The following is an 11,147-nucleotide window of genomic DNA, read 5'->3' on the forward strand; positions in this document are numbered from 1 at the left end:
TTTTATTTTTTTACCCATTCTTGGGTAATATTCTCCCAATTATATTGGAAAATGAATACAAAGTGGCCCTTTTTCTGTGTATCATGTTATGTATAGTTTCTGTATATTTAGTTTTTTGTATTTCAATATTTACACTTCTCAATGGTATATGAAACCAATCGTAAACGAAAAAAAATAGGGGTAAAATCGGAAATGCACTGTAGCAAAGCTTCCCCACCTGGTTTAGTATATATAGATTTTGCCATTAAAATTAAATAACCAAAAATCCATACCTCTATTTTCTCAGATCCCTCTTTCTTCCATTTCTCCATCTCTTAATCCGCCGCTGCACCTCACTGAATCGCGAGCTCAGAGACGACGTGCCGTTCAGGCCGTATAGATCCGGCACCCCCGCCAATGGAGGCTTCTCCGCAAGGCGGATTCGACAGTGACAAATCCAAGTCCTCCTCTCCCATCTCCGTCGTCTCCAATTTCTGGAAAGGTAATTTTCAATTTAATGTGAAGCTTTCAGTTGAAGCTTTAGAGTTGCAGTTTTGCTTGAACAATTTGAGAATGGTAGCTCTGTAAGGAGCCGCAAGTTTTTCTTAATGTCAGCTCTGCAATTTGCTTATTGGATTCTGCCTTACTGGCAATACAAGGAGAAAATAAGCTTTGGTTTATGCTTCATTTCAATCAGATATGTGTATATACACACACACCCAACGTTTGTATGTATGTATCAGTGTAAATTGGCGCTCACAATTTGTTAACATTTTTTATAGAAATGGTGCAAATGACTAATTTTATTGGGCGTTATCAAGTTTTGTGTTGAATCACTAAATATTCAAGTAAAAAACGTAAATAAATATCGTGATAGTTGTGAGAGTGGAATGAATTTATTGATAAGAAATTGCGGAAGGGCTTAAAATGTTGCATAGTGGAACTAAAAGATATTCTGTGATGGAGGTTGGAAAACCGTTGAGTTTGGTTTAGCATCTGTTAGGATCGGAATGATGCCTCACGGATTGACCGCTGTGGCGACCAAGGTATTTGGGTTGTGAACCAAAAGTAACCGGAATGTTATTGCTGAAAAGTTGAAAACTTGATATCAATGGACGCTTTTGTGTTTTTCTTACAGATTTTGACTTGGAGAAGGAAAAAAGTGTATTGGATGAGCAAGGGCTTAGGATAGCTGAAAATCAGGAAAACAGCCAGAAGAATAGGCGGAAGCTTGCGGAAAGCACTCGAGGTATGCCATTATATCTTTATCATGACCACAGTTTACTTTAGTTTACATTAGTTGGTCTAGTAAGGGAAGAGGACCACGTTTCCATGGGCCAGCGTGAATTTCTTCTTGAAAGTGCAGATATTTGGTACCTTTGCAAGGAGGCCTTTTTCTGTGTTTTAATTGTTTCATCTCACTTTTGCAGCTTTGCATGATGGAAAACATGTTTGTTAATTTACAAATTGCTTTTCTGACAGATTTCAAGAAAGCCTCACCGGGGGAAAAGCTAAATCTCTTTAATTCATTACTTAGAGGTTACCAAGAAGAAGTTGATAATCTTACTAAAAGAGCAAAATTTGGAGAGAATGCTTTTCTTAACATCTATCAAAAACTTTACGAGGCTCCAGATCCTTATCTGGCGCTTGCTTCAAGTGCTGTAAGTACTAAGTACCACCATCATACTTAGTGTTTTCTAATATTTCTGAAATATCAAACCCGATTTAATACATGCTTTGATCTTTAATACCTTAAATTGAATGAACTTCAATGATGTTCAGGGACCAAGCAGATATATATGCATGAAATGATTGTACATAACTCTCAGGAGATTCCATTGAACTCTACAACTTGCTCTTTAAATTATGTTTTGGGTGATTTTGAAATCAAAATTTGCTTGGCCAGCTCTATGGCCATTGCGGGCCATGGCGATTTTGCTGTCTATACTTTGAAGTTCATAAAATAACAACAACAACAACAACAACAAAGCCTTATCTCACTAAGTGGGGTCTGCTATATGAATCCTAGAATGTCATTGCGCCCGGTTGTGTGCCATGTCTTCTGTTAGATCCATGTAGTCCAAATCTTTTCTTAGCGTCTCTTTCCATGTCTTCCTAGGTTTTCCTCTACCCCTTTGGCCCTCTGTCTCGTACTCTCATTTTCTAACTGGAGCATTTGTAGGTCTTCGTTTTACATGTCCAAACCACCTTAACCGATTTGCTCTCATCTTATCTTCAATTTCGGCTATTCCTAATTTGCCTCGGATATCCTCATTCATAATCTTGTCCTTTCTCGTGTGCCCACACATTCAACGAAGCATTCTCATCTCCGCTACACTATTTTTGTGTATGTGTTGATGCTCAAAATGAGTGTAGCAGAGATGAGAATGATTCTTTGGATGAGAATTAGAGCAAAAAAAAAATTGCTTCAAGTTAAAAACTTGATTTTGTAAACAAGTGTAGTTTAATCAACAAAAGATATGAGAATTAGAACAAAATTGTGTTGCGACTCTTGTGAGCCCAATTGAAGTATCATTAGTGTTGGCTGAGCAGTGGTTTCATATAGAATATAGATGACCTGGAAAGTTTTATTATTAAATTACTGCATTCCTTATTTACTACATATTGTATCTCTTGAGCGTGTGCTATGCTCTTTTTGTAAGCTGTGCCTTATGGGTATGTTTTTGAAAATCTTTATTCATCTCATGCAGGAGCAAGATGTGAAATTGTCTGAACTAGAATCTGAAAATAGGAAAATGAAGGTTGAGCTTGAAGAATTCCGGACAGAAGCAACTCATTTAAAAAATCAACAGGCAACAATAAGAAGACTTGAAGAGCGAAACCGCCAGTTAGAGCAACAGGTTTGTAATTACTAGTTTCTTTTGTTATTTAACAAGCACGACTATACCTTCTCAAGTGGTTTGAAGTTTTTCTCTTTCTCTCAATATAGAATTTATTTGAGTCGCGGTGTGATATTTTTAATAATCACATCTTGCCATCTCAAGTTGGATATATTGGTTTGGTTGATAGGGTTTCTATCAGACTCCCTCCGGTGAGCTATCTCTTAGTTAAAGTTAGATGTAATCCTGTAAACAGTTTTGAAACTGAAGGTGGTCATTACCTTCCTTTAGATGAGAAAGTTCATTGTGACTTTGTTATAATTTCAAATTCATTGTTGTTTCTCTGATTTCATTGTGACTTTGTTATAATTATCGCTGGAGCATTTGGCCATAGCGAAATCAACAGATTTAAATTTTAACATACGTTTTTAACCAGTGGTGATACCTCTCTTTTAATGTGTGAACTTTCTCATGTTCTGTTAGATGGAGGATAAAGTTAAAGAAATTGTGGAGATTAAGCAACGCAGTTTTGCGGAAGAGAACCAGAAAATACTTGAGGTCCTAAAAGAAAGGTAAAAATTCCTGACAAAGATTTATGGGAATGATACCAAGGCAAAACTACACTATATCTCTGATTGGTTTTGTTTTGCGCCTTTTAATGTCTTTATTAAAAGCTGTATTGTCTTTTTGCGTATCTTGATTTGTGATCTGTTCACTTTATACAGAGAGCAATTGTTGCAAGATCAATTACGACAAGCTAAAGACAGTGTTTTCAATATGCAGAAATTACACGAACTTGCTCAAAGTCAATTGTTCGAGCTTCGTGCTCAATCAGGTGAATTTCAAATTTTCTCATTTCTTCTGGGTTATCTAATCTCTGCATTCAATATAATAAATTTTCTTGAAGCTTCTCATGTTTTCTCTAATCTTTTCAGATGAAGAGAGGGCAACCAAGCAATCCGAGGTCAATCTTCTGATGGATGAAGTTGAACGGGCTCAGACACGGCTTTTTAGTCTTGAGAGGGAGAAGGTGTGTGCTAAACCCAATATATTTTTATGTCACTAGATTGGAGTTGTTCATAATCCACTCTCAATGTTAGTTATTTATTCTTTAGTTGTAGGTGCTGCGTTGTAGTTTTATCTCTTTTGTGCAAACGGGTCTTACATTGTAACTTTTATTACTTTTTAAGGTCCAAGCTGTTGCAATCGTTGTTTATTCAGTTTCTCGCTTTTGCTTCTTGCAGTAAATGGTTCCTCATTGTTGAAGCCCCCTTTTTCATTGAACATTTTGCAGGGATTTCTGCGTTCCAAATTACAGACAGCAAACGATGACACTGAAAATAAGAAAAGGTGAGGTAGTTCAGTGTTGTATTTTGTATGTCCCCGGAAACTATTGTCTCAATTTGTTTTTCTTTTCTTTCAGATGGTAGTTATTTGATTCCATGAATTGTAGAATATAGAAGTTTAGAATCTTCAATCATTGCAATACATAATGCTTATTAAGTAAATTTTATCATTTGGCGTCTATTGTAAGGATTCTGTGTATTCTATGTGAAAAAATTGCTTCCTTAAGAAATTAAGCATAGTCATCATCTCGTTATTGTAAAACTTAGAAGAAGGTGTGTACTGAACCCAATATTTTTTATGTTACAAGGTTTGAATTGTTCATAATTCACTTTCAAGGCTTGTTAAGTATTCTTTATTTATAGGTGCTGCATTGTAGTTTCATAGTCTTTTGTTTTATGGACCGTTGAAAATAGAAAAGTCCCTCCTTTTTTTAGAAATTTAGAATTTTCAATCCTTGAAATACATAATGCTTATTAAGTGATCATTTGTCGTGTACTGTTAGGATTCTGCTTAATCTGTTAATAATGTTGCTGTCCTAAGAAACTAAGCATAGTGACATAGTCCCCGTCTTGTTATTGGTGAAACCTAGAACTTACAGACAAAAATAAAAAGGCAATAGAAAAGATCATTTTCCATTCTTATTCACTGAACTATCTGATTTAATTTGTGTTTCTGGTATTAGATATTTGATGTTCTTCAGTTTTTACCTTGCTCTGTATGTTGGATTGTTCTGGTATTAGATATTTGAAGTATCCATGTTTTGTTCCTCCATTGAGATTAAGTCTTTATATAGATTGGTTCTGTTGTTTTTGAGTTATCTTTTTTATTTTAAGTTTATTGCTGTGCCACAGTGATGTTGATTCAACTAGCGTCCTTGAGAATTCTTTAATTGCTAAAGAGAAGATCATTGCTGAACTCAACATGGAACTTCACAATATTGAAAGAACGTTATCAAATGAAAGAGAAGAGCACTTGAACGAGATCAAGAGGTTGAATGCACTTCTCATTGAAAAGGTATACTTATTAAGAACATAACAAAAAGTGCTGTTAGGGATTGAACATTTAGTGCTTTAGATAGTTCTTTATTTAAGCTCTATGATGCTCCAGAAACCCAAGTCAAGAAGTTGCCACCCTCTTATTTGATTTCCTGTATTATGTATCACCCTCTCATTTAATTTCATGTATTATATAGTTGATCTTCCAGCTCCCGTAATGTACCGCAGTTATCTTTTTTTATTTTTTGTCTCTATTGTGTAAGAACTTTATCAACCCCCATTTAATTTAGGAAGCTGCTCTTGAGGAGATGAAGAAAGAGCTTCAGGCACGGCCAACAACAAAACTGGTTGATGATTTGCATAAAAAGGTTAAAATTTTGCAGGTAATGCCATCTTTCTCCTATATTCTTTAGCTTGGAAGTTGCCTGTTATCATTTTAGCTTCAGTTTTGTAACTGTTATCAGAAGTTTTTTCACTTTCGAGTTGTATTGTTTAGTTGTTTATACTTGTGGTAAATGTTGCTTGGAGAAATCAAATTACATATTTGGTGAGGAAACTAAGCTCTATCTCTAAGAAAAGTTGAATTCATTGTACACAATGCCGGAAATCAACTCACTACTGCATCATACCTTCAGTGTTTAATGTCTAGAGTATGTCATTTAGTAGTCTACGACTCTACAATGAGAATTCACTTATGGGGCTGCTATGAAAAAAACTTTGAAATTATTAGATCAAGTTTGTTAATTTAAAATGGTAATTTGGCATTACTGAGTAAACTAAGGGTGCATTTGTTTGGCTTCGTTAGCCTTCACTGGACTACACTAGACTAAATGCTAGTGAAATCTGGTGTTTGTTACAAGCAGGGACTAGTTTTAATGAGACTAGCCCCCTGACTAAACCGGACTACACGCTTCACTAGAGGGTCTTAGCAAGACCCTCCAAAAATGGGCGGACTGCTAATCCCGATTCTGCAACGCTTCACCCCTGCTTCGCCCTCCCATCTTCTCATTTCTCGCTTCCACAACCCCTTCAAACCCAGATGCTGAAAAATTCAAAACAAAAAATAAAAAATTATGCAGTCTTTCCCTTTTCAAAACCAGATCTAACTCCCAAAATTTCAACCCAGAAAATCAGAAAACCCAAAAAAGCCAGAAACCCAGAACCCAGAAAATTCAAAAAAACCAGAAACACAGAAAACTCAACCAAAGCACAGAAGGGAATGGAGGATAAAGAAACCCAGAAAATCTGAAGACCAGGCAAAGGAAACAACAAAGGGAACAGCAAAGATAAAGGCCAAAACAGCAGCCAAAGGAATAAAGGGAATAGAGGATAGAGAAACAGGTTGCTCTTTGGTATGATATTTTGAGATTTGCAATGAAATTTCTGAGATTAAGTGAAGAGGCAGAGAGAGATTTGAAAGAAAACGTTGGTTCTCTTCTTGTAAAATGTAATGGCAGATCACTTTTGAGTGAAACATTAATTAGGTTTTTAAAAATTAAATAAATACAAAATAATTTTATAATATAATATTTATTTTGGGATTTATTTTTGTATTTTTGTTTATAAGGAAAAAGTAAATTAAAAACGATAAAAAAATTATTGGGGTCCTAAAATATTTTAGTCCATAGTTTAGTTTGGCAGTACACCAAACACTTCACGATTACTATCTAGCTTAGTCCCAGAAGCTAGTCCAGTCCGAGATAGTCCGGTACAACAAACGCACTAATATTCTAGTCCATCTATTACTAAAGTTCGTTGTTAATATATACTCACATGATTGAAATTCAAGCTCTATTTCAATGATTATTACAAAGGCTTACAACAGTGGTTATATTTTTTTTCTGCTTGATTCTTGTCCGTTGAACTTGTAGTTTCTTATATTTAACTCCTGGTTTGTATACTTTATTTGTTCTCATTTATCTTCTGTACGAACATAGAACTCCCTAGTTATTTTTCAAACATTGTTCTCCTTTTCTTAAGTACCTCAACAATGTTCTGTTAATCACTGATTAACTTGACATTGTTATATTTGTAGGCAGTTGGTTATAATTCAATTGAGGCTGAAGATTGGGAAGTAGCTACAATTGGGGAAGAGATGAGCAAAATGGAGTCTCTTCTTCTCGATAAAAACCGGAAAATGGAGCATGAGCTCACACAATTGAAGGTATGAAGACATGCATGCAGCAGACACAATGATCGGATTCCTATCTAGCTCTACTCAGAGATAGAACTTGATTTAAATATTTCCCAGGGATCATAGCATGTCTTTCTGTGGGAATCAATCTATGGAGTGTAGTTCAGTTGATGCCTATTCTATTACCGACCTCTCATGTGTCTGTTGTATTTTTTATTGTGCTGCTTTCAGGTCAAACTTTCAGAGAAAGCATCCTTGCTAGAAAAAGCTGATGGCAAGATATCAGAACTTACAGTAAAGGTTAATGAACAACAAAAATTAATCCAAAAGTTGGAGGATGACATACTGAAGGTGAGCATTGATTACTCATGGTGCCCGTATGAGTGTTACTTTTGGTTTCCATGATATGAACTATTAAGTATCATTATAATCTTGATATTGTCAACATCTTTTGCAGTTGCAATTTTAAGAAGTAGAATTGGTTCAGATTTCATAGAAACTAAAGTCAGCTAATATTGACGTAAACACATTCAAACTCTCATGCATATATTAGCAGAGAATGCATGTAGGAGTACGACTTTGTACTTGAGTTACCCTCATATTTTCTAAACTTGTACCTTGCCCTTCTACTGCAGGGCTATGGTTCCAAGGATAAAAAGGGAATTCTGTTTGACGACTGGGATCTTTCAGGGGCTAGGAGCACTGAGCTGTCTGAGGTACTCCTCCTCTTCTCCCTACCTCCAATCCCCTCCGCCCCCCGGACACGTACATATCAATGTCTCTCACTTTCACCACCATAAATTTCTTCACAAGAAATTTCATGAGTCATGGGATAAAAAAATTTGGAAAATGTAACATCTTTGCTGCAATAATGCAATTTGTGTCCTTCCTGGCTGTTTTGTCGAATTAGTCTTCAATCAAATATTTTCATTTGTTGGGAGTAAATTGACTTGCAACTCCTAAGGTTTGCGTAAGGGATTGAGGTTCAGTTAGTAAGGAATGGATCACAAAATGTCAGATAAGAGCATTATGAAGGCATGTGAGGGGGATTTGCAAATCTCTACTTGGAAGGAGTCGTCTACAAATCCCTTTTATATGCTTTTGTACTGCTCATATGGTGCATTTCTAATCCCTCCTATCTATCATTTTTTTATCCATCCTACTAACTTGATCTCAATCCCTCCGGAATTGGGCCTAAAGGTTTAAGAAAGTTTGAAATCACCAAGTTAATCTTGTTCTTATTGGTAGTCCTTTTCTGTACCTCAAAAAACAAAGTATAGCAAAATACATGAAGTTTTTTTTGTTTTTTTATTTTTTTCTTCTCTAATGCATTCTAGTGCTTTGGTATGTATAGAACAACATTGGTGATGATTGTCAAATTAGCTCACAGTTATTTTATCACGGGCCTCTTTGGTTTTAGCCTTTTAACTACAACATATTTTGGTAATTACTAATTATACGTGTGAACTTTCTGTTTTTGATACGGTTAAGTTAGTTCTTGTCATTGCACTATGCATTCCATTTTACTCTCTGGTTATCAAGCATTTAGTTTCACATTAATTTGTTTTGTTAACAATACCCTTTCCGAATCAGAATGCAGATCAAGAACACGGTTCCTCGGACCAAGACCAAAGCTCAATGCTTAAGGTTATCTGTAATCAGAGAGATAGATTCAGGACACGCTTGAGAGAGACAGAAGAAGTACGTTGTTAATTTTCAAACTGCTATGGTTGCTTTGGTTTGTAATCTGCCATATCATGTGGCTAGATTACTGGTCTAATCGTGCAACTTTGCTGACTGATTTTATTGTTTTAGGAAATAAGACATTTGAAGGAAAAGATAGGAGTGTTGACAGTGGAACTGGAAAAGACGAAAGCTGATAATGTCAAACTCTATGGAAAGATTCGTTATGTTCAGGATTACAGTCTTGAAAAAGTAGTTTCGAGAGGATCAAAGAAGGTGTTATACTTATCTATTTTTATCCTTTATGTGCTTCTAGTTCTCTCTTCTTCTTTCAGACGGAATGGCTTGGTTTTTTTTGGGTCAATTGTCGGAATGTGTGTAGTTCCTCAATGCTTGGTATATTTCAGCCTGCAGAGGATCTTGAAGGTGGTTTTTCCTCAGATGTTGAATCGAAGTACAAGAAAATATATGAGGATGACATAAATCCTTTTGCAGCCTTCTCGAAAAAGGTACTTTCTGGTGAATTTGTAAAGTTTGTTAGCAAAGATGCATATACCCTGTAATCGGACTTACAGATGTATATTTCTTTTGCTGTCTTTTATTTTTTAGAGATCATATATTAACTTATTTCTCTTTTATTATAGGAAAGGGATCAAAGATACAAGGAGTTGGGTTTCAGGGATAGAATTACTCTAAGCAGCGGACGTTTTCTTCTTGGAAACAAGTAAGATCACATGATCTTATTCTCAACTACCAGACATATATCAGATTTTGCTCATTCTTTTCACGGCAGAGTATTTTGTCATATTGTTCTAATTAACAGTGCAATTCCTGTTCCATAAAAAATGTGCAATTTTTATTTGTTGCATCTCTTTAAAAGAAGTTTGACAATGACTCTAGTTGCCCAAGTTTGATAATGGCTCGAGTTTCCTGGCCCGATCCTTGTGATTTGGTCATCTATTCCCCAGAATTTGAGGAAATTTTTTATTGTAAAGGAGTTCTAAAACAAATTTGCAGTTCTAATTGAATAACCCTTTAAAAGTGTTTTCTCATGTCTGCATCCAGTTGAAATCATATTCTTTTAGCAAAACATATATGCAAGTGGAAACATCCTCTTTGCAGAGCAAATGTACGGCTGCGTACGATAGGTGTCCCCCTAATCCTCGTAAATCGGGGAGCCTTGTTGGCTTGGGGTCGCCCTTTTAAAAAAAAAAAAACATATATGCAAGGTAATTTAGTTTAACAAGAGAAGAATGATCTTACAGGTATGCTCGGACTTTTGCATTTTTCTACACGATTGGGTTGCATGTACTTGTGTTCACCTGCCTCTACCGAATGTCGGCTTTGAGCTATCTCAGGTATTTTCTGGTTCTGTTTCTTTTCAAGCAGTTTCGATGGTTAATTTTCTCACTGGTTGAAATTTTTCTGTTTTTGCAGCAATGGTCAGGAGGAAGTAATTATTGGAGATACAAAACTAAACCTCCCACATGCGATCTAGGATCGAAGACCATTTCAGCCCTACACATGAAAAAGTATGTATATAACAAAAATGACGTCGATTGACCAGGAAAATAAAAGTTGGTGTATACTTAATGTTTTTACGGGTTTACTATATTTGATATTTTCATGGTAAGTTTTATCTTTACATTTTGTACAACGGAAGATAATTGATTTTTAATGCTGATGAGAAGGTGGACTTGTCTCCCTGCAATCATATCACCAGATGAGATTATTGTTATTCTTCAGAGCACTGGTAAAACATGCAGCATGAGTTTTTCACTTTTTAGGACGTCCGCGCTGTATCAAATGACGGATTAGCAATAACTTGTGGATAACAAATGTTTGTTGCCAGATTTTTGACGTTAAATTGCAGGCCCTCGACTGAAAAATTGTAGTTTGGGTTTTTTTTCTTGCAAAATAAGGTGATGTTGTTAACCTATTATGAGGTTCAGTTCATTCTCTCTCTTAGAGCAAGTTTACCCCTAAAAATGAGTTGGTCCAAAGTTCATTTAATCCACTCAAATGATTAGTAATTGACTTGATTGAACAGAAATTGGTCAAGTGCATTTTTATTCCTAAAAAATGACCTGATCCAAAGTTTGTATTAAAATATTTTTATAAAATAATAAAAAAATAATTTTATTTTTAATTTCGGATAGAATTTTTAAT

The 11,147-nt window shown here is 35.4% G+C and overlaps 1 protein-coding gene across 1 annotated transcript; it reads left to right on the forward strand.

Annotated features, from left to right (window-relative positions):
• The first annotated feature begins 258 nt into the window (after nt 1-258).
• On the forward strand, nt 259-10,700 carry LOC137726067 (protein CASP-like). Its single transcript, XM_068464929.1, has 19 exons — nt 259-481; nt 1,118-1,228; nt 1,462-1,640; nt 2,691-2,840; nt 3,303-3,391; nt 3,545-3,654; nt 3,755-3,849; nt 4,114-4,169; nt 5,018-5,180; nt 5,452-5,544; nt 7,197-7,325; nt 7,527-7,646; nt 7,931-8,011; nt 8,889-8,996; nt 9,111-9,254; nt 9,386-9,487; nt 9,623-9,702; nt 10,244-10,336; nt 10,416-10,700. The coding sequence occupies exons 1-19, from the start codon at nt 397-399 to the stop codon at nt 10,474-10,476; spliced, it is 2,049 nt and encodes a 682-aa protein (XP_068321030.1). The 5' UTR covers nt 259-396; the 3' UTR covers nt 10,477-10,700.
• The last annotated feature ends 447 nt before the right edge of the window (nt 10,701-11,147 follow it).

Source organism: Pyrus communis, chromosome 2, assembly GCF_963583255.1.
Source record: "Pyrus communis chromosome 2, drPyrComm1.1, whole genome shotgun sequence".
Taxonomy (NCBI): domain Eukaryota; kingdom Viridiplantae; phylum Streptophyta; class Magnoliopsida; order Rosales; family Rosaceae; genus Pyrus; species Pyrus communis.